Here is a 27660-nt window from a genome sequence, read left to right as displayed (position 1 = left end):
ATTCTAAATCTTACCCTACAGTTTTCTTTTAAAGAGCACAATAATGTGCAGGTTACAATGAACAAAGAACAGCATTTTTATAGAAGTAAAGCCAGACTTGAAGCTGAAAGTATTCACTGTTTGTCAAATATAGAGAATCAAGTTGTAAGAACTGGTAACTTTCACAAAAGGACTCTTTTGTAATGTACTAATACAAACATGCCACACTAATAGTGTCTTTATTAATATTATTTTTAAAGAACATTGGAATTGTGCCCAGGTATCAGCTCCAAGGTGAAATCTTGGCATGCCAGAAGCTCTCAGGCACACAGCTGAGCTCAATATCCCCAGTGTCCAGCATTTCCTCCCAGCTAGCCCCAGGCAGCTTCCTCATGCAGTCTCCAGGCTCCTGAATCCCCCCAGGATAGGTTTAACCCTTCCCAGCTCTGCAGGAAGCCTGTGGGATTAATTAATGTACTTTATCATCATATCTGGGTTAAGTATTTTCTGTTAACAGGAATTTATATCCAAGTGCCCTGCAGTGGAAATCACTTCTCAGTGCTCAGGGAAGATCACTTGGCTTTGCAACAGCATCAAACCAACGCAGCAGAACTCAGTGAAAATTGGGATTTCTGCAAAATGACCATGAGGAAATTTGGTCCCTTCCTTGACACACCTCAAATTCAAAAATCCTCATAGATACTAGATTCATCAAGACCAACATTATGTTTTACAGAAGGGGACCAAGAACATTTTTAAAATGGCTTATTCCATATCATTTCTCATTGAGAAATGTTGAAAAAATCAGTGTAAACTGGTAGGCTTAAAGCATTTTGCATAGATCTAATTAATCAGAAGATTATTTTTGGAAAGTTATGTTTACATGAACTGAACTCAGCAGAGAAGTTTCCCTGGCAACAAGAAATGGCCCACTTAATATGGTAATGATGATATTTAATTGGGACCAAAAAAAAGCCAGGCTTTGACTGATCTCAAATCATGGTACTCCTTCTTCCAAATCAGAAAAAATTACCCATTTTGGGAGTGGAGGAGGAAAGCACCAGAACACAAGAACTTGAGTGAGGTATCTTCAGCAGACCAACTGCATAAATTAAGCTACTTCTCTAACTTACAGTTTGCAGAGTGCTGGTTACATTTTAAAAAATATTCTTATTTGTTCTGGCTGATTTCTGCCAACACCTGGACATTCCCAATCCATCTGTTTTCTAATATTTGGAAAGATCAGTTAAACCTCCGTTCTCAGCCACTAATGACACACCACACACTGAGAAAAACAATAAAGAACCCTAAATTTTGACTCAAGTGGCAACAGGAGAAAGGTAAACTGACAAAATCTAGGCAAGAGACTGGAGAGGGACTCCTGTCCCTCCTTCTCATTCTCCCTAAGTCATGTTTCCATAGAGGTGATGGTATCCCTGTTCCCAACAGCTGAGTCCACAGGAGAACACAGTTTCAAGGATATTTAGACAAAATACCCTCAATGTGAATGGAAACAATGAAATAAAAATAAAAATAAGTAATAACAAACTCCAATTATCTGTTTAACTGCTCCAGTCAAGTCCCTGCCATAATGGAGATATGGATGTGTGTTGATAAAAATCCCACATTTCTGAATTTTAAAGAATATTTCCTCTGCCCAAAATAAGCTTTTTTTTGTTTGAAACAGAGAGAGAAACTCACTTTACAATATATAAGTAGATAGTAAGTTCATGAGAATTCATTCCTATTAATTCTGATTTCAAGCTCAGTAGGATTTCATCAGTAACATGTTATCACAGATTCTTCTTTTACTACAAAAAATGTGAGTTTTGTGGTTCAGATTTTATGTTACATCCTAAACTGCAGAGGTAGGTACACACTACATGCATTAAGAGGACTTTGGATTACAAAATGGAGCTCAGCTTCGTGACAAGTGATTTAAAGAGCAATTTCCCCTTCAAAGACTCAGCTGAAGGAGAACTGACAGGGGGACTGTTCACCCTGGAAGCAATGAAAAACTGGTTTAACTTATTTTAAACAGAAAGTTTCTGACATCAAGTTTCTCTTGTAGTTTAAGCAGAATAAAGACTAAAACCAGGAAACTTATAACGTGTTGTATGTTGACAATTACTGAAATCAGAAAAAAGCACACAAATACTAAAGATATGGGACCCAGAACTGCCTTTATATCTTTACAGTGTTTTCCACTGCACAGCTCCATTCTCCTTACCTGTCTTCTTTAATCACATCCACAAAGTGGGCATCTGTCTTTTCCCTGATGTTTTTGAACCTCAGGGGGAGCAGAGCTGACTGGTCCAGGCTGACGCCGCCCCAGCGCCCCTTCTCCTGCAGCATCTCATACAGAGAGGTTTGGCTGTTGCTCAGCTTCTCCTCCTGGGGAGGACTCAGAAGTCCATTCTGGGTCTTTGGGCTGTGTCCTCCTGGAGCCTGGACAGCAGAGAGCAAAACACACCCAGGGAATGTCAGAAAAATGGAGAGGAGAGGTGCAAGGAACAAAAACTGAGAGGGGCTCTGCCCTCAGCACCCTGAGCTCTGCCCCTGCCCTGAACCATCCACATTTCCTGGGTTTGTACCTCCCACACCTCCCATGTGCCTCCTCAGGTGCCACCTTTGTGCTTTCTATCAACCAACTCTCCAAGGAGCAGAAAACAAAGCACATTTTCACACACTCAATGATAACCAACCACAAGCCCAAATTTCATTCACTCATTTTATGGGTAAGATCCTTCTAGAAAGATTTTAAATACACATTTAATTTGTGCTGGCTCTCCCTGGGTCATGACACAGCTCACTCTGCCAGCCCTTGCTGATCGTGCCCCTGACCACCATGTGCCTGCTGCTTTCCCAGAGGTTCCTCCTCTTCCTCACCTGTGGGATCAGCCTTTTTGTACATCTCATCCTACAACAAAAACTCCTGCAAATTAAACTACATCTCCTTCTCTAAGACATAATTCCTTTTTCTGGTTTTCTTTTGCCTTTGTATTAGTTAAGACAGCTTTAATTTTGACAACAGCTTGCAACATGGCTTAGGTACACAGTATCACCAATTCTGCTGTCATTGGAGAGCACAAATTACTTTTAAACAAAAATAATTCTATTTTCATGGAGCCTGAAGTTCCCTCTTTTGCATTTTGTTTGACCTAGACCAATATGTACTGAAGCAATTCCGAAAGAATTAGACAGCTAAGTGTGGTTAGAATGAAAATGAACTGCAGTTAGTCAGGATCATTTTCAAATGCAAACACAGAACAAACTTGGCATATTTGAGCGTTCATCTCCCCCCCTCCATATCTTATCACTTATCATGTAGCATTTATCCTCATCCTGAAGCCCACTCATGACAGAAGTTTCTCCATTCCTGCTTGTACAGAAGTGACAAGCTCCTCCAGAAGACTATTCTTAGATGCCACCACAGTGACCATAAATAAATACCATAAATATCATCACCACCCCAACCACGTGCTGAAATATGTTACTGACATTGTAAAATCAACTTAGTTAAAGTTAAAAAATGTCTTCTTTCTGGCTGCCCATGCAAAATCAATTCCATTTCCTTGTGTGATGTGTCCTGTGAAGCAAAGGAGGCACGTGAACACAGAGAGGTGAAGGGAAAGGTTCAGACAGAGCCAGGGAAGAGAGAAGATTGAGGGGCAGCAGGAGAATCCTGTACAGGGAAGGGTCAGGAAGCCCTTGGGCTTGGCTCCTGTCACAGCCAGGACCTCCATTGCTAAAGGCACAACAAGGTGTGTTGGAATGGTTCCCTGGAGCTGCAGGAAAAGCAGGAGGGAGGTGGGTTGTGCTTCCCCTTCCTCCTCCCTCCTGGGGGAACGGGGATCCCCACCCTGCGGGCTGCCCCAGAGCCACGTGCTGGGAGCCAGGAGATGGAAGGAGGCCCAGTCTGGTCCCTTCTCGCCCTCACAGCAGTTGTTTTGGCAGCTTGCAGGTGCTCCCAGCACAGTGACAGCAGCTGAGGAAGGAACAGGAAATGGGGTGGTTTCCTTGGGGTGCTGCCAATGCTTTGCTGCAGACCAGAATCAGCAGAAGGGAAAGGGGATTGCAGCCACAGATCCCAGCAGGGGCACACCAGGGGACACAGGGACACTCTTGGAAGGGAGAGGCACAAGAATTTCTCACATAAAATGTCACCAGGTTCTTTTCTAAGAGAAGACACTGAGCAGCTCCTGAGCAAGTGCTCCTACACCTCTGCCAGGTTATCCAGGCTGCCCAGAGGGAACAGGGCTATGGAGCATCCTGCAGAGCCAGGCTGTAACCATGATATTTTCTGAAAAATCTTTTCTTTAAGATTTTTTCTCCTGAGAAGCTGAGAGGCCTCAGGTACAAAATGTAAACAATGATTATCTGCTGCTGTGGAATGCAACAGGTGCATCTGTGATTGGTCTCATGTGGTTGTTTCTAATTAATGGCCAATCACAGTCAGCTGGCTCGGACTCTCTGTCCGAGACACAAGCCTTTGTTATCATTCTTTCTTTTTCTATTCTGATGAAATCCTTTCTTCTATTCTTTTAGTATAGTTTTAATATAATATATATAATAAAATAATAAATCAAGCCTTCTGAAACATGGAGTCAGATCCTTATCTCCTCCCTCATCCTCAGACCCCTGTGAACACTGTCACACCAGGGCAAACCCCTCTGGTTTTGGGGTGAGGAGGATAGCAAAGGGAAACCAAATCAACTGACCAAACAGCTCTTAGTGAAGAGCCTTCCTTGTTTGGTGGGTTGGTTTTTCTTAATTTATGCTAAAGATTGTATTTGCTTAGAGCATCTCCAAGAATAACGTGAGGTTTAAAGAAAAACTGAAAGTCATAGTTACCTTCTTTTTTTTCCCCCTGTGAAACAATCTTTCTCCTCTTCCTCACCACTCCAGCCACTAGTTACTTGAAAAGCAGAAACCAAGAACTCATAGTTTTTGCCATGATCAGCTCAAACAAAAGATTTGGACTCCTAGGCACTGTCTGCTTTCCCTGCTGTTCCTCAAGATCATTTGAAAAATGCAGTGAAAATTTCTCTCTTTCAAAGAAGGTCAGCATGGACTTTCTCTTTAGCTTCTTGGCAAAGGCTCAAATCCCCAAGAAAATTATTCCCTTCAGTCAGCTCAAGGTTTCTCTGTGCTCTGTTAATCTTAACAGGCAGGGATTAGAGTATGAAACTGTTTGTGTAGGAGAAAATCCCTATTTATTAAATGTTGTTAGCTCCAACATTACTGGGACTTCTGAAGGCACAGGCTGCAGGGTTTCCCTGAGAACTTGGAGGCTTGTGTGGAGTTTCCTCTCAGCAAGAGACAAGGAAGCTCCAGAGGCTGTTGGGAGCCTTTCAAGTCCAAGGATATGATTAAACATCATTAACATTCCCAAAGAGAGGGGACTGGAGTGCAGCATGGGCTGTGGGAAGGGAACAGAGATGGGCAGAGGGAGCTTCCGTCTCTGCTTCCCAAGAGAGCTGAGGCTGCAAGGAAGGCTTGGGAACCAAATGCCACAGCAGCTCTGTGCATGTGGCTGTTCTCTGAGCTTTCAGCTGAACAGGCATCCCAGACTCACCGACAGCCATGACACAGCTCCCATTTTTGGCTGAGCAAAAACTGAACCAAACCCAAGGAGTGAGATTTGGGCTCCACTGGAACTCCTCCAGTGCAATTACAGAGCTCTTCCTCAACTGTATATAAATCTCCTCCAAGGAAGGTCAGATGATTTGCTGATTCACACACAAGAAGCCAATGCAGGTACAGTAGGAAGCAATTTCAAGCAGGCAGTTGGCACCTAAGGACAATCAACCCCTCCTCAGCTGGTTCTTGGAGATCCCTGCACGTGGGCAGAGGCCACCTGGGGAAGAAGTATCTCCTGCCTACCATCCTGGCAGCCCAGGCAGATCTCCCACATGTTCTCTGTCTTAGAGATCTCCAGCTGGTTTGAGACAAGTCCCTGCTGACACCTCCCTCAGGGCTCAAGGGATCATGGTTTTATTCTTTTCTTAGGCTGTTTCCTGGAACTCTGGCACAGAGCTGCTGTGTAACACACCCCTCCAGCCCAGCAAGGCAGGCCCTGCTTCTGAGCCTACAGCTTCAGCATGAGACAACATGTCAAGTACAGAGAGGGACAAACACACATGAAAGCAGTGGCTCAGCACTGGCAAGGTTTTCAATCTGCTTTACTGGTGAGAAGAGCTGTAAGACAGACATGAAGAACAAGCTCACTGTCTCAGAGCATGTCTGTGAAGTGATTCTCCCCAAGGAGGGAAAACATTCTATTTATTTGAATATATAACAACCAGGTAATGAGCACTTGTCCTCAGTCTCCATTTAGCTGAACATTCAGGGAGGAGTGAGAGGGAATAGGCAGAGCAGAGAGGCTGCAAAGGCCACAAACAGGATGACAAACAGGCAGTGTCTGGCATGGCACAGGAATTAGGTGGCTTTTGTGAGAATATCAAAGCAACAGGCAAGGAAACAAGCATGGCAGCAGCACAAGGAATATGAGAGAGGCTGTTTCTATAGGTCAGGAAAGGATGCAAACTGACTCAAAGCTGTGAATTCTGTGTGTGAACAGGAACGAACTCTTCTTAGAGTGGTGATGCAGGAGACACTGGTGAGACACAGAACTTGTGGTAAGGTGACCCAGCCTGTGAGCATGGAGAGTGTGGGAGTGCTCCTTGGGCCTCCCTCTTTGGGTACCATCAGCATAGCTTAAAGAGTCCAAATTTTAGGTCCTGAGCTCACAAAATTACTAAAATTTTGAAAATTGGGGCAGGAAGACTCAACTAAATTTTTGAGCACAAATCAAAAATCAAAATCAGAATCAGTTCTGCTGCTTAAGAGCTTAGATAAAGGAATAGTGGTGCAAAAATAAGAAAGCTGGGGGAAGCAGAAAAATAAGGGGGAAAGGGAAGTGAGAAATACTTCAATTACCTTTGTACTGTTTTTATGCTCATCCTGACAACCATTTTGGATAGCTCCTTCATCTATGCTGACATCGCAGTGAGGAGCAAGGGTGGTACTACATGAAGGGCAAGGCTGAAATGAGACAAAAGAATTTTAGCCAGGAATGTTCTGGTGTCCTTGTAGGATGATGCAATTCGTAATTCAGTCCACTTGTATACTTGCAGCACGGTTCAAAGATAAACAAAGCTACAGAATGGGAGGCAGGGAGCAAAATTTGACTGGAACAGAATGCACCATTTCAAAAATAAATCACAGATTTGCTGTTTGCTGAAGTTAAATCTAATCCAGGAAAGCTACACTAGTGTAAAATCACAGATACACTGTAATCACTGTGCACAGGCAAAGGACTTCCCCAAGAGGAATGAAACACTCTTTAGCAGGAGAAGTGCAATTTCCCTGGGTGAAACCTGCCTGTGAAGGGATCTAAATGCCATTAGGAGACAAGACAGCACAAAATGCAGCAAAATCCAGAAAAAACATGAAACACCATGATGCATTATGAACAGTCCAGGGAAATGGAAAGCAACAAATCTGAAATGAATAAAGGCAAATGCTTTTTCATACAGAGCTCTAAAACAGGGGAGGGGAGATCAGGCTGTTGGAGCCAAACACCCAGCAAATGTCACAGGGAACAAGGAAAGCAAAACCACCAGCATTTGTACCAGTTTCAGGTTGTGCATTTTGGAAGAAACTTTAAATGCTGCATTTGAGCTCTTAAAACAAGCTAATTCCTTCACGTTAAAATGCAACCTTCTTTAGGGGAATTAAGCCTGGAATTGTACCTTCAAATTCTTCACTCTCTTCTCCAGTGCAGGCAGAGTTGAGGCAGGATCCTGCTCAGAGGGACCCCGAGCAGCTCCTGGCAGCTCCTCTGCTCTGGAGATGTCCAGGGTGACCAGGCTCACCAAAGTCTGCTACTAAACACCACAGCAAGTTTTCCAGCAAGAACTTGAGCCTTTTGTCACAAACTCAACATCCCATTTAATTTTGTCTGTTTGTTCTGGACACATTCAAGCCTCTCTAGTTCAAACCCACAACTTCTGCCTCCAGGTTCACTCCCCATTTCAGAGACCAGCATGTTGAGTCTTTTCAGAACTAACTTTTCACCTAATGCTCCCTTTCCACCTTTGACATCCCACCTGGAAACACCCAGCATGTTTAATTTTCAGATGTTTCTCCCAGCCCACTCTGCCTGTGACATCTACCCACTCACCAATGCCTCTCAGAGGCTTTCATGTAGGACCTGGAGCCTCCTCAGCAGCCAGCAGATCATCCTGTCTGCTGTTCCTCAGGGACACAGTCCAGGCTGGGCACTGAAATTACTCTGAGTTTCCTAAGCTGGCATCAGATAAACAATTTACATCCAGTTCTGAACCTGTGCAGTCTGAACAAATACCAACACGGCTGAAGAAACTGTGGAGTTGGTTCTCAAATGGTTTTGTTTAAAAATAATCTCTGAGTAACTATCACAAATGTCTTGGCCACTTGGTGGAAGGCATTGCTAGATGGACTAAAAAATAAATCAGCAGTGGGCTACCAAGCCTTACTAATCCTCTGGGAGTTAGATTTACATTTATCCATGGCAAAAGTCAGGTAATGGGGACAAAAAACAACAAAAATTGAAGAAACCACTCCCTGTTTGATCCTGCTAATAAATTAGCAAGACCACCTCCAACACTCAGCTCCCAGGGTGAAGCCAGAAGACAAAGGGCTTGGAAAAGCAGCCTGACCTTTGAGAAGAGGCAGAAGCTCCTCTGACTTTCCCCATGTGTTCAAGTCAACATCATTAACTTCCCTGTCTATGGCAGGCATTCACAGGCTGTGTGCTGTGACCTCAGAGCCATGAATAAAACATTAATGCACTTCCAGCAAACACTAAGACAAGCAAAGGACTTTCTGTTTTCATACCAAGCAATCATTAAAACATTTTTACAACAGCTTATGATTCCCTGTCAAGTGAGGCATGTCATAAAAGATGATAGGGAAGATAAACTGACACCAAAACCACTTAAGCAGGGCAGAGTGTTTTCATTCAAAAACCCACCTGCTATTATAGATTTACTCAGAGTTCTTACCCTCTGTGTTCACCATTTCAGTAATGTAAACACATCTTATTGACATTCAAACTGCAACAAGGTTTGCAGTTAAATGAACTACAGATACACCAGAGGAGGAAATACAATTCCTTTCACGGATCAATTACTGTTGCATTCTCCCTCCTGACTTTCCTTTACAGATCTTGTCCTCAAAAACATCCTTTTAAGCCCAAAATGTGAAAGTCATCCCTTGCATCCAATATAGCCACTTATTCCCTTTAAAATAAAAATATTTCAACTCGCCTGTAATTTTGCCTCTCCTACTTAAGTCTCTTTTGCAGAGCTGGAGTCATCTCCTCCTACACTGACACCATTTCCAGCTTTGTATTTAAAACAGTCGGCATGTAAGTCATGATTCTTTTGCAAATGATTATCTCCAGACCCTACCAGCAAGCTGCAGGCTTCAAAAAAAAACCCTCACGAAAAGCCCAAAAGCTGTAAAAAAGAAACCCACTCCTTTTCAAAAATTGTGCATGATCTCTGATCAAACTGCAGTCATACCTTGTGGGGTTTTTTTAACATCCCTGTATATTTAAAGCAAAAGAGAGGAAATTTAAATTCAATACAATGAAGAATTTTTTTACAATGGGAGTGGTGAAATACTGGCACAGGTTTGCCCAGTGAGGTGGTGGCTGCCCCTGGGTGCCTGGAAGTGTCCAAGGCCAGTCTGGAGAGGGCTTGGAGCAATCTGGGATAGTGGGAGGTGGCATGGGGTGGATCAGATGGGCTTTAAGGTTGGAAGGACCTAAACCATCCCATGATTCTGTGATTCTCCCCAGCACAGAGAAGGCTGGTGCACATCAAGAGAGTGCTGGGGAGTCAGGAATCCTTGGAGCTGGCTGTGCTGGAGAGGCAGGGATGCTCCACACTCAGAACAGGTTGTAGGCAGTGCTCACACAGTCACAGGGAAACCTGGGCTCATCCAGCACTCCCTGCAGCACCAGAGACCTGGGGCAAGGCAGGCTCAGGAGTCACAGCTGTGAGGCCACTCAGGGAATCCCTGGCCAGAGCTGCAGTGCTGAGGGGGGTGAGTAAAACCAGGCACCTCCAGACACAAACTCTGCAGTAGCTGGAGCACAACAGGGCAGCCAAGGCAGCTGAATCTGGGCTGGCACTTGTCTGAAATGCTCTTCTGAGCAGCTTCTTTTAGTTTCTCTATCTCACTTATGCTGATATTTCTACACTCTACAGACTTTCACTTAGCAATAAAACATTTCAAGAGCCAGGAGGTGGACTGCAATGATCCTTGTGAATCCCTTCCACTCAGGATATTCTAAATTAACACCCAGCAATGGTCCTAGAGCAGAAAATCAGAGACTGAGTGTGGTGGGACAGCAGCATGTTCCACATCACATCCCAGCTGCTCAGGAAGAATGGTGCACATGTACCTGCCCTTGTGCAAGGTAAATCACCCCACATTTCAGAGCTGATCCTCAACCACAGACTCCATTTTGCACCCAGATCATTTTAACAAGTACCAGCCCAAGTTTGTACACAACAATGTTACCAAGCCCCAGCTGCAGGGGGGTCAGTCCCATCCTCCAGTGCAGTTTCAGTGCTCAGTCACAGCCTCCTCTGCTGTCTGACATTCCCAAGGCTTCCTCACTGTCTCTCAGAACAGCAGCCACAGCTTCACTGCTTGGCTTCATCCCTCCTCTCTCCCTTCTGCTCCTCACTGGCAGCTCAGCAATCCTGCTCCACTTGGCACATTCCTCTCCCTTCACTGCTTGAAATGAAGGAGTTTCTGTCACTGCCACACCTGGAGCTCTGCAGGACCACAGCCTGGGCAGCACTCACAGCTTTATCTGTACAGCTCCCCCCAGCTCTCAGATGTATTTTCCTGCCTTATTTGCCTTTGCCTTCACTGGAAGGCAACAAGGAGCTGGAAAGCTGGTGCCAGTAGGATGCCAAATATATTCTTTCTTACACAGGAAAAGGAATAGCAACATATCACCCATAACTTGGATGCTGTCAAACCACACTCAGAGCACATTCTGGGGAGGGATAAAGATGGCTACAGCTCCTTCTGTGGTTAAACAGCCCTGGCCTGCTCTCTAAGGAGCTCACTCCACCTTGGACCATTTCTCTGGGTCAGCCCTCCAGCTGATCTCACCTGCAATCCAGTGTTTCTACTTCAAATCTTAAAACTGGGAGCAGAGGCAGGGTAAAGGTGCCCTACTCATGCTGTCCTAATCCAGAAAAAAATGAGAAGCAGTAAAAATGAAGCAGAATGAAAATTATCCATTTATCCCCACATCAACTCTGCAAGCTGAGTCTCAAACCTGGGTTGAAGAGATGCAGTCAGGAGTGACCACACTGAAGTGTAAGGACAGGGACCTGCAGATGGCCACCCCTGGCTCTGACATTTGTGCCCACCTCAGGCAGCCCAGGAGAAGGAATTCTTAGCACAAATGAAAAGAGAGAATAGACATCTGTTGTTTGGGAAATCTGCTCTGAGATGGAAGATGGAGAGTAACAGCAAAGCTCTGAAGCAATACACATTGTTTCACAGATTTCCTTGTCAAGAGATCTTGTGAGAGGTGTGAACATAACAAAGTGTCATCATTCCTCCAAGCTGAATCCATACAAATCATTGCCCTCAGCTCCAGATATAGGTTTCTAGAGCAAGCAGATAAACCAATCTCCCAACCCACCAGAGCATTTTCTCCCATCACAAAAACAATCCAATTATCTTTTGCAGGGATGTCTGTTGAATACTCATGGAAAGGTTCACAGGTACATGACCTTCACAAGAGAGGAACAGCAGAAGCAGCAAAAAGCAGAAAATCTCAGAAGTTACAGTAGCTGCATAAATCATATTCTTCCCCCCATAAAATCCAGACTATTTAAAAAGCATCACTGACCTCTCAGAACTGAAATACAAATAGAAATATTTATGTGAAACCACCTTATTTCAGGGATTGTTTGCCAAGTGGGGAGCGAGCCAATTAACTTGGTACATTTTTCCTCCCTCAAACTCTGTTTTGTCACTCTATGCACACACACCCATACATATGTAAATATGTAAAGCAGTGCATAAACAAGCCCATAAGGTTTCCCCAGCCCTGCTTTGAGATCTGTGCTGCTGGGCTTTGAGAGGACAGCTCACCTTGGGCTTCTCCACCTGTTTGGTTGTCTTGGAGGGGTCGCTGGAGCTGTCGGCCGCCGACGTCCCCGGAGTCCTGGCTCCATCTGCAGACTCCAAGCCAGGAAGCAAAGCTTGGGAACAGCTGCACTGGGGCTCCTTCACCTTCTGACCCGAGATCAGATAGGTCTTTAAACCTAGAACAAATAGAAATGACCAGTCAGAACTACAGAAAGGCAGAGAGAATACTGCTTTGGGCTTCTCAGACACAGTGACCACCAAAGCACTGCCAAGATTCAGGAATACAGCACACAGAAAAGACAGTGGCTGGGAAAAAGAACCAGGAATTCAAATATGTTCTGTGCAAAGTGGTGGTACAAAGGGTTCTCCAAATCTGCTGTTCCAGACACAAGAGGTGACTCCAACACACAGCAACGTGTACTCTCTTTATTGCATTTTCACTCATGTATTTCTGAAAAACACAGCTAAGACCTTATGCATTTGCTTCTAAGTCATAATTTGAGCTTTCACTTTAACTCTTTACTTCTGGAAAGGATCTGCAGCCTGGTTTTCACTGATATCTGTATTAATATTCTACTCCTGCAAAAGCAGCATGTACTCCTTCACTTGCCAGAGAGATGTCGTGAACATTACTTAGTGCTGGTAGCACATTGAGAAAGGAAATGGCATTTAAGTGCTAGAAATTCTGATGGGTTTTCATAGTTAGTGCAGACTTCACATTTTTAAAGAACAAAATCAATCTCCCTCTCTCGCACGTACACCCACACACGCCCTCTGCAACTGGTGTATGAATTGAAGCATAATTGGAAAGCAGATCCAATATTAAAGGCCAGGCTGGTAAATAGCAGGTTGTATCAAGCTGAGCTGTATCAAAAACCTGCTCAAAAAATGAAAGATCGGAATTTCATTTAACATAGCACTTCTTTTACATCCTTGAACTTTGTGCTGTGGTGTTCTGGGCTATTTCTAGACACAAAGGCTGAGAAGGAGCTCTTAATCACAGCTTTCTGAATTCACAGAAAGTCTCATTTGATTGCCACTGGATGGGCAATGTCCTGCTCAGCATGGAGGGGCACCAATGTCCCCCAAAATGAGTGTGCACAAGGGGAAAACGTTCCTTTTTCTCTGCTGCCAGAGGCCACATTCCCAGGGGATGCTGCCCCAAATCCCCCTTGCCCCAAGCTCCTGGGATGGCTGCTGGGTCCCATCTGGGTGAGCTCTGCATCCCTCCCTCACCCTGAGGCTTGGCTCCCAGAGCAGCCAGACAGGGCTGGCACAGCCATCACCCATTCACTCAATCGGCTCCATGCACAGGGTGAGCACTGGAAATAGATGGGTCAAGCTGCAGCCTGAGGAAGAGGGCAGGTTCCTGCTCCCTGTGATAAGGTCACTCTCTCATAACCTCCTTCACAGACAGAAAATCATATTCCATAAACCTTGCTTTAGGTCTGTAATACACAACACAGACTGAACGTGGCCAAAACCTTTCCAATAAAAATAACTCAGGCACACTGAGAGCAATTTTGCAGTTTCTCTCTTTATTCCACATGACAAGCAGCACAGGGAGCCACATCCCTACCCACCATGTCCCCCTCAGGCTCCAAAGCTGCTGGGAAAGCTCTGCTGCTCTCAGAGCTCCAAAGCCAGGCACACTTGCTGGCATCTCGAGATGTTACACCATAGCCAATCTTTATTTTTATATCATTTATAGCAGTGCTCAGATTTTATTTGGCAGTGCTGCTTAATAAAATCCTGACTGCTGCTGGCTTCCAGATGTCGAGTTCTCTCTTTCAGACTTCTGCTGATGGGGGCTGTTGTTTAGGAATTCACCACAATCAGCTCACAATTATATGTTTACTGTGGAAAAGGCTGGAGCATTAACTGACTACTCCTATTTTTAAAAGCTACCTTAAAGCAACAGGAGCAATTTCCCTGCTCCTATTATTCCTCCAATTTTTTTCCTACACAAACATCTTTTCTTTGTTTATTGTACTTTTGAAAAGGCACTTTTCATGTCTTACTGTGCAGTGCAGGAAAATTATTTTGTCAATCTTGTTGCATGCAGTAAAATTATCTCCAGTTTGAGCTCCACACCGAGGAAAAGGAGGAAAAGGAGGAAAAGGAGGAAAAAAGGAGGAAAAGGAGGAAAGGTTACAACACACCAGACACTGCAAATGGATCTGGGAAAGCAGAATCCCAGTCTGAAACATCAACTCCTTGACCCCACTGCCCACCTTGTCCTCTCCATCCCTGCCAACCCCACCAGCCCTCAGCACATCAAGAGCAGCCACCCTGTCCTGCAGGCTTTAAATGTGGCTAAAATGCTTGGTTGTTGGCACCAAGGACTCTAAAAATCTCTGTATTCCCTCCTCGTGCTCCCAGCCCCACCATATCCCTGCACAAGGAGTGTTACTCAAAAGGGGGAATTTAATTTGGGACAGAAAGAGAAAAACCAATATCCTGCATGTGTTTCGTGTGGAGCCAACAGGAGAGCTAGGAGGAGAAAAAGGTTATTTTTGCAAAGTTTTGGAAAAGGAGAGGTGTAAAAACCTTTCATATTTACAAAACTTTGCTAACATGGCCTAGCTAATACTTGTTTGGTATTAAATCCCTATGTTGGGAAAACTCATTTTGCTTCAGTGTTCCTTGGAACTCTGTGACACTTCACAAAGTACCTCCCAGGCTGAGTCTGAAATATTTTGGTATAAAAAATGGTCATTAGATGAGCAGAACTGTACTGGTGTAACTAAAATGCATCATGTGAGAACTGTTCATCCTCCTTTGCCATTTCCAGGGAATTGGTACAACCAGCACTGTCATTTTCCACACAAGCAGTGCAGGGAATGAAAAACATCCACAGCAGCACCTTTAAATCAATTAAGCAACATGACAATAAGGAATGAATAAATAGAGGAGCTGCTATTTTATGTGAAAATGCAATTTTTGGTCTGTGTTGCTGCGCAACCAAGTAACTCAAGACATGGCAATGCAGAAAATGATATGAGGTGCTTGGAGTGCTATTTATAAAGGCCAAGATCAATCTTGTACTCACTTCCTTCCCCGAAATTTATCCAAAATAAATGCTGAAGCACAACCTCAAAGTGCCTGATAGCAAATCTGTCCTCTGGCAAGCTTTAACCTGCAATTCTGCTTTTTCCAGAGGTGGTTCTTGGAAGCAAAGACAGGGAACAGGCTACAACAACCCCAATAAACCAACTGAACACAGTAATATTTTCTGCCCTGGGAAAAAACTGAGCTCTCTGGTGTTTCTCTGAGGAACACAAACCATTCCTTTCACTGCTCTTCAAGGTCTGAGATCCTGCAAGCATTATAAAGAATAACAGCTCCTGCACACTGAGCCAAAACACTCATTGCTTGAAGTCCTCTACTTTGAATATTGACATGGCAGTGTTTGCAAAGTGTATTTTTGACAAAATAATAACAGATGAGATCTTCATAGAACGACTGTGGCTTTCTTAGTGCTACTACTGTGGAATTTTAGAAGCATTAGTGAGTCTCTGTACTTGGCTCCTTCCTTCAGATTGCCTTGCTTTGATCCCTGGCATTTCTCTGAGCTTACAAAAACAGCAAACCCACCCCAGCCACTAAAAACCACTGCTAAGAACAACAAAAAAATCAGATGCATGTGCTCACACACAAATTCTTTTCCGTCTGCACAAAAATAAACAGGAGTTATTATAAATAAGGCTGGGTATAAACATCCCAGGCTTCCCCCAGGTTGTGGTGGCGTGAGAAAAGCCAGAGGCTGTGAGCAGAGGGGATTCAGGAGCACAGGGAGAGGCTGCAGCTCCCTCCTGCAGTGGGAAAAGGGGATTCAGGAGCACAGGGAGAGGCTGCAGCTCCCTCTTGCCATCCCCAGGGACACCCAGAGCAGCCCTGGGGTGAATCCCCATCCCCAGCGGGGCCTGCAGAGGAAAAGCAGCCCAGGTAACTTGTGGGAAGTTACTGGCCAGGAAGGAACAGGGAAAGGGAGAGGAAAGATGCTCTGATCCTTCAAGTCCTTCATTCAGTCATTTATTCCTAAATTTCAGTCATTGATTCCTTCCTTTCAGCTCATTTATCCTCACTACTTCAGGTCAGAAGTTGCTGTTATCCAATCTAATCTGATTTTTACATTAGGAGAGGACATCCCTCCATGCATCTGTTTAGGACAGGACGTCTTTTCCTACAGGAAATGAGGGATTTACACAAATACTGATAAGAAATTCTTGGACAAAATATTCAAGTTTCAATTTTTGATGCTTCACCTGTTTGGAAATGAAACTTTTTACCTCTCTGTTGATAACACACAGGAAAATTTCTTTCTCTAGCAAAGATTTTTACACTTCTAATGTCTCTGTGTAAGAAATTCAAATTCTTTTGAAATGCTTCTCAGAACTGATTTGAAGAGACACTAAAAATAATGACAACATTTCAGTCACAGCCTTAGAGATTCATTTAATAAAAATATAATCCCACTTTTCTCATAACACCTCTGTCCCTCCCTCCATGGGTCACTTCACCTTTTTAGCTGCACTATGGCCAGTTTAACTGGTGAGCATCCTTTTCTGATTAAATGCTTACCAGTCCACCTCCCTCTGTGCTGGGAGACAGCAACATTCCTTCTTTTGATGTAACAAAATCCAAATTGTATTGATTACAACCCCTTTGACCAAATAGTTTTATATTAATGCTGCTCTTTCACTGCTTAATTTTCCAACATTTCCCTTGCAGTCTCCATGCTTTAACCATTTAATCACATCTCAGGTCTGAGCTCCTTTCTGAACTGATGGATAACTCATTTCTGGGTTGTGCTTTTCTGTAACCCATCAGCTTTTTGCTTTCTCTTTTTACAAAGACAATAAAAAGTTTCCTCCATGCCCTTTAAAGACATCTTTGCACTTGACCAAGAAAATACTGATATTCAGGCACTGCCACTCTAAGGAAAGGAAACACAGACCTATGGTGAGGTTTCCTCATACAATAAAAGGTGCTGCTCCACAATTTCATCAGACTGACTTGCTCTGTAAAATAAATTATTAACTGTGATTTCTGGAATGTAACATGACTGGCAAATAGTAACTAAAAAAATCCCATCAATGTATTTACTTCTAATTGCAATTAGAATTTACTAATTGCAATTAGTAGAATTTAGAACCAATTTACTTCTAATTGGTTTTTTGGGCATCTCACTTTTCTGTGCTGGTTGGATTTTTCCCTTCTCAAAGCCCAAATGATCTTTCAGGCACTAACCCACTGTCCATGCAATAATCCAGCACAAACCACCAGTCCAGGAGCTTCAGCATCCTTTGGGTCCAAGCTGCTGCTGAATCTAAAGATGATTTCCAGTAGCAAATATTCTCCATCATTCTTAAAGTTCAACAGTTGCTAAGTCTGTATTTATGGGGACTGTTTTCTCACTTTATTACAGCCAGGGAGTTCACACAAATTTCTTCCTTCCTCCCTGCACAACACCCTCATCTACTGAACTGGGAACTGGGATTTTACACCACAACAAATAAACCTGTTGTTTGGTCACCACTCAAGGTTTCATTTGGGAATTAGGGATTTTTTTTTCAGAGAAAGGGCAGTCAGGCATTGGAAGGGCCAGCAGAATGGCCAGGGCTGCAGGGCCACCCGGAGCCTTGTCCTGCCCTGCCCTTCCCCTTGTCCTCCTCATCCTCACAGCACCCTGGGCCCTGCCACCAAAGCAGATTCCTTCCCACAGCTGGAATTAGTTCTTTTTTGACTTAGAGATGGGGTAACTGAGAGGGGTTTTAAAATTTTTATTCTATTTTTAGTCTCATGAGAAGGGTGAGACAATACAGATGTTATCATTCATGCTATTACAATTAGAACCTAACTATTTCTTAATTACTCTATATATAGATATATAGTTATTTATTTTATATTTTATTAACATATTATTATATATTAATATATTAAAATATATTATATTTTAATATATTAATATATAATACATTAAAATATATAACATAAAATACATAATAGACTTATTTATATTATTATATATTAATATATTAAAATATTTTAATATAGCAAAATATTATTCTATATTTATTTATATATTATCTTATTTTTATATAAATATTTATTTTATATTTTATATATTTATGTGTTTATTATATATATGTAATTATTTTATTATATATTTTATAGTTCTATTTTTCTCTCAACAATGCCTCTTATTCTACAGTATTTCTTAGTAAACATTTTATCTCAAAGTTTACATACAAATGTATATTATGTGAGCCTTCTGTCAAGATTTTAAAATTTTCTATGAATTTCTTTCCCACACATACATAATTAATGAAGAGTTTTATGTTAATTTTTATAACCCCATAATAACCCATTTGGGTTATTATGAATAATAATAATAATAATAATAATAATAATGTTAATTCTTATAAACCCAGCTTACCTATTTCTACTCCTCCTACAAACCAGGGTGTGTGTAACATCACACACAGTAGTTCAAGATCAAATACACCCTACAGACCCCACATCATCACATCCATTCTTGAAAAGCAGTCAGGGAAGCACCAGTAAAGGTAAACACAATGCATCTGACTGCTCTGATGGAGGCTGTGCAGAATGACATGAAAAAAATATTCATGAGGTTTTTTTTTCTATTTTAAAGCCCTAAAAATACCCCTAAGAGAATTCCAGCTTTTTATCTGCAGATATTTCAGTGACAAAGCTGGAAGCCAGAATCACACCACTCTCTTTTATACAGCAGGCTTTGTGTCACTGACACTGCAGGACTGCACAAAAGGACATTGGATATAAAAATATATATATATAAAAAACTGAATTTATTTCCCCCAGCCTGCAAAGCAATGAAGCAAGTCCCACCCTCTAACCCACAGAAACCACTTCCAGCTCAGTGCAAACAAAGCCTGTAACCCAAAGCACTGAGATTCCAAACAAGCCTACCTGGAAAAGCACTTTGAATGTATGGAGCAACATTTCCTGTGGCTAAAATGAGAAAGAGAATTTCTGAGCCAACTTGCTATCTTAGGTCTCTGGAAAGCAGAAACAATGATAATAAGAAACAGAACTTTATAGACTGGAGAGACAAAAGAAACTCAAAAATGCCAAAGCCCCAAATCTATCCCCATAATCTCCAAGGAAGAGCTGCAGAGAGCCAGAGAAACCAGAGGCATCTTCTGTATTACGGTAAACTGCTCTTTTCCTTATGCCTCCTTTGTTCAGCAAAATACTTATTTTTGATCTTTTGATCCTCCAACAGACAACAGTGGGTTTGCAAAATGTTGATCAACAACACATGTGTAATTTTGGTATCCAACATCTGCCAGTTTTAAGTGGGGAATCCTGGACCCAAACCCACAATTTACATTTCTAGCTAAGCTGCAGAAAGGAAGTTACAGGCTGGTAATCCATCCTTGTTCAGTGTCTTTTATCTTCTTCTCACCTGGGTGAGATAAAATAACCCAGCCAAAGGAAAAACACAGCAGAAAAAGCCTGGGCAAACATGCAGCTCAAACACACTGGTCCAGCTGCCACTGCTGCCTCAGGAATATACATACACACATTTATTTTTTTTAAACTCTCCTGGCAGATGAAAGAGGCTGAAAAGAGACTGATTCCTACACTGGGCTTTATGACTGCCCTGATTTACCTTCAGCTCTGCTGGTGCCCAAGTGCCTCTGACCACGGCCTGAGAGTGAACAGCAGATGGGCCCATTCCCTGCAGTGACTCTGGGTTTTTAACTCATTTTTTCACCTCAGTTCAGCTCACAGCTTGTCACCTTAACAGCAGAGAAAAGCAGGTTTAAGGAAAGGTAAGCCTGGGATTTTGCAGTCTTGCTGGGGGCAAGGGAAGCTTGAAGTCCAGCAAATTTACTGACATGCTGCAGAGAAGAGATTCTGTCCTAAGGGTCCCTCACAAAACCTAGGAGATATATCGTGTTCCTACATTTAAAGCTAAAAAGAGGCCCTAATTCCAGCTCTAGGATGTTGGGGATTAACTGGTAAAAATACTGTCTGGCTTTCACTGACACTGCTCAGCCACCCTGTAAACTCTCCTGCAGTCTGGGTCACGAAAACAAATTCCATGATGCAATGCCACGCCTGAAAAGGCATCTGCTATTATTTTATTGACATTATTTTTCACATTTATTGACAATCCCTTTGCCCTCTGTGTTAATTTTAACACCTGGAAAGGAATAAACATGCTAAGAGAACCAGAAATGTTTGAACAATGCAGGTGGCCAAAGCACAAGTCACCCAAGCACATGAGGGCATGGCACTTGCAGGGGGCCCCAAACACCTCAAAAATTATTCTATTCCTCCTACAGAATACCTTTTCTGGAAACAGAAATAATAATTAATTAGAAACTGAACCTAATAAAGACACAGCCCATTCAGAATTCAGCATTTCACTGCTGGAGTGGGAATGAGGTGCCAGAGCAGAGGCGGAAGAGCAGAAGGAGCAGGGATGGAGACCGAGAGCCTCAGCCCCAGTGCAGCCACTGCCCAGCTCCTGCTGCTCCCACTGCAAACTGGGATCAGAGCTCCATCCTGTGAGTGTGGCTGCAGTGATGTAAACCAGGTGTAAATACACTTCAGACACACAAAATGCCACTTTTGGCAGCTCAGGACTCTGTGCTTCAAGGAAAATTATAAGGTCTCAACACTGTGAAGTCTTTTGAAGACATTACTGAGAGTCTTTTTCTTCCACTTTCTTGTTCAGGATGCAAATGTGGGTTTGGAGTTTTTTCTCCTCCCTCATCATTGCCAGGAAGGCACCTCAGAGCCCAAACCCAGCCAGCCAAGGCCAGAACCAACCCCAGCAGCTCCACAATGTCAAACACAGGGCACAGATCAGCCCCTGGGGCTCTTCTCTAACACAAATCCATTACACACACCCCTGCCCACACCTGAAATCCCTGCTGCATGGCAGCAGCATGGAAGGCAGCAGGATGACAGAGGAAACCTTTGGGAACAGTTTTCTGTATAGCCTCTGCCATCCAAGCTTTTGGGCAGGATCTGTCCACGTTTCCCTGGTGAATTTGCACACATGGGAAGTTCTGACATTCCACATCACCCAAAGAGTGCAGCAATCCTTTGGGATGTGTAGAATATACTTCCAAAACTTCCTTTTATTCTAAACAAAAAAGCATTTCCAACTTAAAACCACTGTGGGAGGGAAACAAGCAATGTGAACACGGCACAGGAGATATCTCCAAGGCAAGGACTTCAAACAATTTATTTAAACAGCAGCATTATAAACCAGAGATCTATGAAAAGATAAGGATTTCTCAAAAAATTCCACTGCTCTAGACAGGACAATTATACAAAGCCACAAACATCCAGAAAGACATCATATATATTACATTTCCTTCCCACACAGTAGCTGGCATACCTCAGGAACTATGGATGGCTGCACCAGCCTCTGCTACACACAGGCAGAATTAAAAAGAAGTCAAAGAGAGGCTCTAGGTGCAAGTTTTCTCAGCTCCAGGCTTTTAAGAATGGAAAATCATTCATTTTAAACTAAAAAGGCGAGGCCACAGTGAAAGCAGTTGGAAGCTTATTAAAATCCCACCCAGGAAAATTCCACTTGGGACCAGAGGATGCCACCTAGCTTTTTGATTGATATTTCAGAATTAATGAATAACAAACGTGCAGGATGGAAGAGAGGACTCCAATAAAGAACAATAGTCTGATGCAACTGGAGCCTGCTCGGCCCATGGTAACCGAGTGAGCTATTGTGGCTCTCTGCACTAACACTTTTAATAGAATCCAGATTCAATTTAAACAAGACTTTAGAAGCCTGTTTTGTTCTACTGCTGCAATCTCTTTGTGTTGACAGGGCTCTACCATCAGGCAAATTCTTTCCCTGTTGCATAATGCAGGTAGCTGGATGCTTAATCAGCATTTTACAGGGAGCAGGGCAATCCCACAGGCTGGCAGTGCCCTGTGCTCCAGGGCTTCAGAGGGAAGCAAAACCCAAATCAGCCAAAATCCATGTGCAAAGCTGGTGGGCTCTGCATGGGGAACACAAGTACCTTCCATGTTGTTACCTTGAACAACAATTCATTAGCTTGATTAGCCTTAAGACATACTCAGAGAACATAAAAGATTTGCCCTCAAGGGATCAAATGAAAAGAAGTAAATCTGCATATCTTAGATAATTCCTGTATTAAGAATATAGGGTTTTTTAAAAAGTTGCATATGTCTGTGTATTGATGCTCCAAGCAAAGAAAAAGGTCACCTGGGGTCCCCAGCACAGGCAGGACATGGACCTGTGGGGAGAGAGTCCTGAGGAGGTCACCAAGGTGAGCAGAGGGATGGAGCAGCTCTGCTTTGAGGAAACCCCCAATTCCTGGGGAAATTGGGACTGTTCTACCAGGAGAAAAGAACCTTTGGAGTGACCTAATTGTGGGCTTCCAGGACTTGAAGGGAATCTGCCAGGAAGATGAGAGAGACTTTGGACAAGGGCCTGGAGTGACAGGAAAGGAGGAATGGCTTCCCACTGTCACAGAAGGGCAGGGTTAGATGGGTTGTTGAGGAGAAATTGTTCCCTGTGAGGGTGGGGAGGCCTGGCTGTGGCTGCCCCTGCATCCCTGGCAGTGCCCAAGGCCAGGCTGGACAGGGCTTGGAGCAGCCTGGGACAGTGGCAGGTGTCCTGCCCATGGCATATTTGGGGAACAAGATGAGATTTAAGGTCCCTTGCAACCCAAACCATTCCACGATTCTATGATCATTTCCCCACCTGCCATCAGAGCCCACCAGCACAGTTTGAAGAGTTGATGTTTATACCAAATACTTGTTCAATACATTTAATTATTAGATCAGTTATAATGGTATTTCTTCCCCCATCCAAAATCTTTGGTCAGAACTGACAAGTTACACAGTGAGCAAGCACAGTTTTGACAGAGCCTGCAAAAATTGTTGCTCATCACATGGGCTGGAGTTGAGCACACATATCCCAACACTTGGGAAGCCAGCATTCCCCCCCAAGGATTGCTGGCTGAGGGAACCATGTGAGCACCAGGGTATTTATTCAAATTGGCTGCAAGAAGCCAGACAAACAGAAATCATGTTGCAGTAGTGAATTCAGTCATTTCACAACTCCCCCAGCGCCGAGCCTTGTGCAATCCAAACAGGCAGTTGTAATTCCAGGTAAGTTGTTATTCATAACTTACACACCACTTGTTTACATGTGGTTGACAGTTTTAAATGGTTACTAATTCAGTACTGAAAAATAAAGCTAATGCAAATAAAACTGCTGCAGGAGGCACTTCAGAATAACAATATCTCACAGTGGTATAAACACTGGTGAGGTGGTGAAGAAGAAACTCCCAAGAGCTGCCACCACCTAAGTATGTATCACTATACAGCTGTATTTTAACTGGCAAGCTTCAGCCACTGAGTATTTGCAGTGTTTCTAGCTCAAAATAAGAATAATTTCAGAGCCACTGCTCTTTTCAGAACAGCTACATGAGTGTTGTGTCTCCCCCAAGCAGAGGATCAGCTTTTCAGTTTATTCCCCTCCTTAGGTGAAATTGCAAGCAAATAATCATTCCCCAAAATAAAAACCATCTGAAAGTCCAAAAACAAGGTTAAAAAGGAAATATTGCCAGAAGTGTGTTTATTTACACCGTCAAAACGTTTCTGAAATTCCTTCCACTTCCTCAGTGTACAACACTGAAGAAACCTCCAGTCCTGACAGGCCACATTTGAATTGTCCCCTCCTCCTTGCACGCCAGGCTGGATCCACAGCATGGATCTCTTCCACCCAGGTGACACTAAACCCATCCTGGAGATGGATCAAGAGTTGCTACACATGGAGCAGGCCCTCAAGGCCATGGGGCTGCAGTGATGCTGGCTGCAGGACAGCCCTGTCACCCGGTGAAAAGGACACCGTGCTCTTGGCTGGGCAGCGTGGTGGGACAGCCATGGCCAGCTCTGCACTGCAAGAGTCTTCTCCAACAGCTGATCCAACCTCCAGGGAAGGTTTCCAGCTTGTGCTCCTCAGGCTGTGGCCTCTAAGTGTGCCAAGGCACCCAAACTCTGAAAGCACCACAACCAAGAATCAGGAATTGTGGAATGGTTTGGGTTGGAAGGCACCTTAAAACCCATCTAGTTCCAAACCCTCCTGCCATGAGCATGGACTTCTCCACTAGACCAGTTCCAACCTGACCTTGATTTCTAGGACATTCTACTGCTCTCCCCAATGGATCACTGTCCAGTGGAGTTCACTGCATCTCTTATTTCTGGAAAACACCATGAAGGGCAAAAAGGGTGATGACACTCCCCACCCCCAAAACTGCAAGGACAGAAAACAAATTCTGTCACACAAGCAGCTGTTGAGGGTTTCAGCTCATCCCTCAGAGCTCCTAGCACAGAGGAGCCAAACACCTGGCTGAGGAATCATCAGAGCTCACAGAAATAGCTTGTGCCAAGCCTAAAACCACGTGTGGTGACCACAGGTGAACCTGTGCTCCTTGTACTCACTGCAAATGCTGGAGCACTGCAGCAGCACGTACCTCACCAAATAACACAACACATGGATTATAACATGATTCATGCCCATAAAGTACATAACACAGGCAATGAATTCTTTCATGTATCCACAGGAACACCCAAAGAAACAGATATGGAGATTTGTCACTTGCTACCCAACAGATTTGCTTGATCACCATTACATCATGTCAGTAAATCTATCCAGTGGGAAGGACATTAAATAACATGCAGTAAAAGAAACATTCTCTAAATGCACATCCATTGAAACATTCTCTTTGTTCTTTTGAAATGAGGCCACCCCCACGCTCCCAGCAGCAAATCTTTGCCCAGTGCTGATGCTCAAACCTATTTTTAAGGGTGAAGGAGGTACCAGCACCACCAGACAAACAAGGAGAAGTCCTTCAAGTGACATAAACCAGACATGGGTAAAATCAGCATTTCTGTTTCTCCAAGGTTTGAATATTCTATAAATCATCTATTATTATTCTCTGCACTTGGACCAGTCCTGGAAGCCTAGCTCATACCAGAGCAAGCCCCCAACCACCAGCCCCTCCATCAGCTCATGGCCCACATTTGATTTTTTCATCCTTTGCAAAAACATTCTCAGACTTTGTGCTAATAACTAGCTGATTACATTTCAAACCCTCGGGCTAAAAGTTATTACTGGGGAGTGCAGGAATGTGTCTGGAATGCAAAAACAACAGGGGTGAAAAATCAGTGGGCTCTGAGCTGGTATAAATAGATAGTTCGCTGTGGAAACTCATCTCCTCTCAAAAACCAAACCCAAAGACAGTGCTCCTTATCTCCTCCAGTTAATCTCACTGGAGAACTGAGTCAGCCATCTCCCAGCCCTTAGGAAGAGGCATGTCCAATCTCCACTAATCCATCAATAATGTTTTGTTGTGCTTGCATGCCAGACAGAGAAGCACCCTGCGTAATCTGTTGATAAACTCACGTAAGAGACGGCAGTTTCGTGATATGCCAAATGCTTCACATCTTGGAAAGAAATGGGGAAAAAGTTATTCTTAAGGAAGCTTTCTCCATGGTTCAACGATGGCAGGTTTATTGACAGAAAGTTTCTGGTATGCAAACTCACTGTGGTCCAAGCAGATTCCTGCATCAGCCTCCACCTGGAAGTTCAAGCTGAGGATTAAGCCATGAGATCATCACTGAGGTCTGGTCTCTCTTTGCAGTCTCTGCAAAAGGTGTTTCAGCACTCAGCAAGAGAGCAGCCCTGCAAGGGCTATAAACAGGATTTATGGCATCCATGGAAATTAGGGATCAGTCCCCCCAGTTTGATTTTTGGGGCTTTGTGCTGCCCCTGTGTAACTTACATCCCTTCTCATTTGCTGTGGAGTTGTTCTCAATCACTTTGAGGTACAGAAGACACTGGGGAAAGTAAAGATTATGGGTCTCCAGAAGAAGATTGTAAAAACAACCTGTAAAAACAACCTATTTATTTGCAGCCTTTAGGCAAAAAAAAAGCTTTAAAAACAACCTAAAGAATTAAGATCAAATGAAAGCACAGAAACAAAGAAAATATCCCCTTTCCCATCACACTCTAAAAAAAAAGAAGCTCTTGGCTGTGCTTAGAAAAACTGAAAGAAATCCAACAAAGACTAAATATTTCCCTAACCTCTGTATTTGCCTCTCTGATGCTGCTGCCATAACTGTTAGAATTGGAAGAGACTTCATAGCCCAATTCCTTTGTACTTCCACAGAATCACTTGCCTAATGAAGTCTTTCATGGCTTATTTGAAGATTTAAGCATTCAAAAACAAAATTCCTCAATGAAGAATGAAGTGTTTTGTGGGATTACTCTTTCCCTGAGGTTAGGGATCAAGGTTTCTCAGAAACACCATGAGTCACAGTGGTTTTAGCTTACTCATCTTAAAAAGTGTGGGTTTTTTAATCTGATAACAAGCAATTATTTTTTTTTTCAAAAGTATTTGAGACAACTTGTTTGAATGAGAAACAGAATATACTTTTTGTTACCCTCACACTTGTGTAAACTATTTTATGCAAAGGGAGGATTTTATAACCAACTTTTGACATTTTTCAGCATGACCCTGAGATAACCAGTATGAGCTTTTGCTGGTTTAGAAGCAACAGCTTATCTAGAGTGCAGCAAGGCAGCTGCACACCTCAGAGGGGCAAAGCAAAAAAGCAGAGAAAAAAAAAAATCACAGTGCTAAAATCACCATTTGATTTACAATGTCTTCCCTCAAGGAAACTGAAATTAAAGACACTGATATCACAGAATGGTTTCAGACAGAGTGCATGATTTACAGGTGAGCTCACAGCTTGCTCAGTACATCTATTCCTTGGCACCAGCACCAAAATCCACTCTAAGTTTTCACATCACTGTGTGTACAGTCAGATCTCTGCTCTTTATGGACATTTTGCCCTCCTGAGTGGATTTCTGACTTCGTTTCACTTGTCCTGTGGCTCTTGTACACTTTCATTCCTTAATCACCAACAGATAAATCATAGATTAATTTGATGTCAAAATAAAAGCTTGTCCTCCTAAATTATTAAGTTTAAAAAACTTTGTTAAACTTGTTTAATGTTCATACTTTTCAATAAATGAAGAAATATGTTGTAAACATAGTTTTGAATATAAAGGAAGATGTGTTACTGCTGTGGGTATCATAAGCAGGAGATTTTTCTCCCTTAAAAAGCATCATCACAGGGTATCTCAGAAACACCAAGAAAATCAGAATGGTAAGTATATTATGATGCACACAAACATGGAAATACACATTGCTAATTCAATGGGGTTTGCTCCACTTGGGACACTTCCCTGAGCTGGAAACCTCTATTCATGGGTCTCAGGAAAATGAAGTTTCAAAATGAAGAGCATTATCTTCCTACAGAGCACAAAACCCAACCTATACAATTTCTTTTGGTGCTAAATCCCTATTTTTCTTTCCATTTAGCTTCCCAGTCCAAGAAAGGACATTTCAATTTCTCATTGATCTGTGCCAC

General features: G+C 43.1%; 1 protein-coding gene across 2 annotated transcripts in view; it reads right to left on the bottom strand.

The window, feature by feature from the left end:
• Positions 1-27660, bottom strand: part of ADCY9 (adenylate cyclase 9) — an 83996-nt gene that overhangs the window by 26153 nt on the left and 30183 nt on the right. The window contains exons 2-4 of one of the 2 annotated variants that reach the window (XM_054270648.1): positions 12160-12332; positions 6922-7026; positions 2210-2427 (exon numbers count right to left, since the gene is read on the bottom strand). In XM_054270648.1, coding sequence (XP_054126623.1) covers positions 2210-2427; positions 6922-7026; positions 12160-12332 — 496 coding nt within the window. The remainder of the gene's footprint in view (positions 1-2209; positions 2428-6921; positions 7027-12159; positions 12333-27660) is intronic. The other variant, XM_054270649.1, reaches the window with a different exon arrangement.

The sequence above is a fragment of the Melozone crissalis genome, unplaced genomic scaffold (genome assembly GCF_028551555.1).
Source record: "Melozone crissalis strain CALT ecotype California unplaced genomic scaffold, PUWL_Pcris_2 ptg000012l_1, whole genome shotgun sequence".
NCBI classification, from domain to species: domain Eukaryota; kingdom Metazoa; phylum Chordata; class Aves; order Passeriformes; family Passerellidae; genus Melozone; species Melozone crissalis.
The sequence above is the reverse complement of the archived record's forward strand: the minus strand, read 5'-3'. Positions and strand labels throughout refer to the sequence as shown.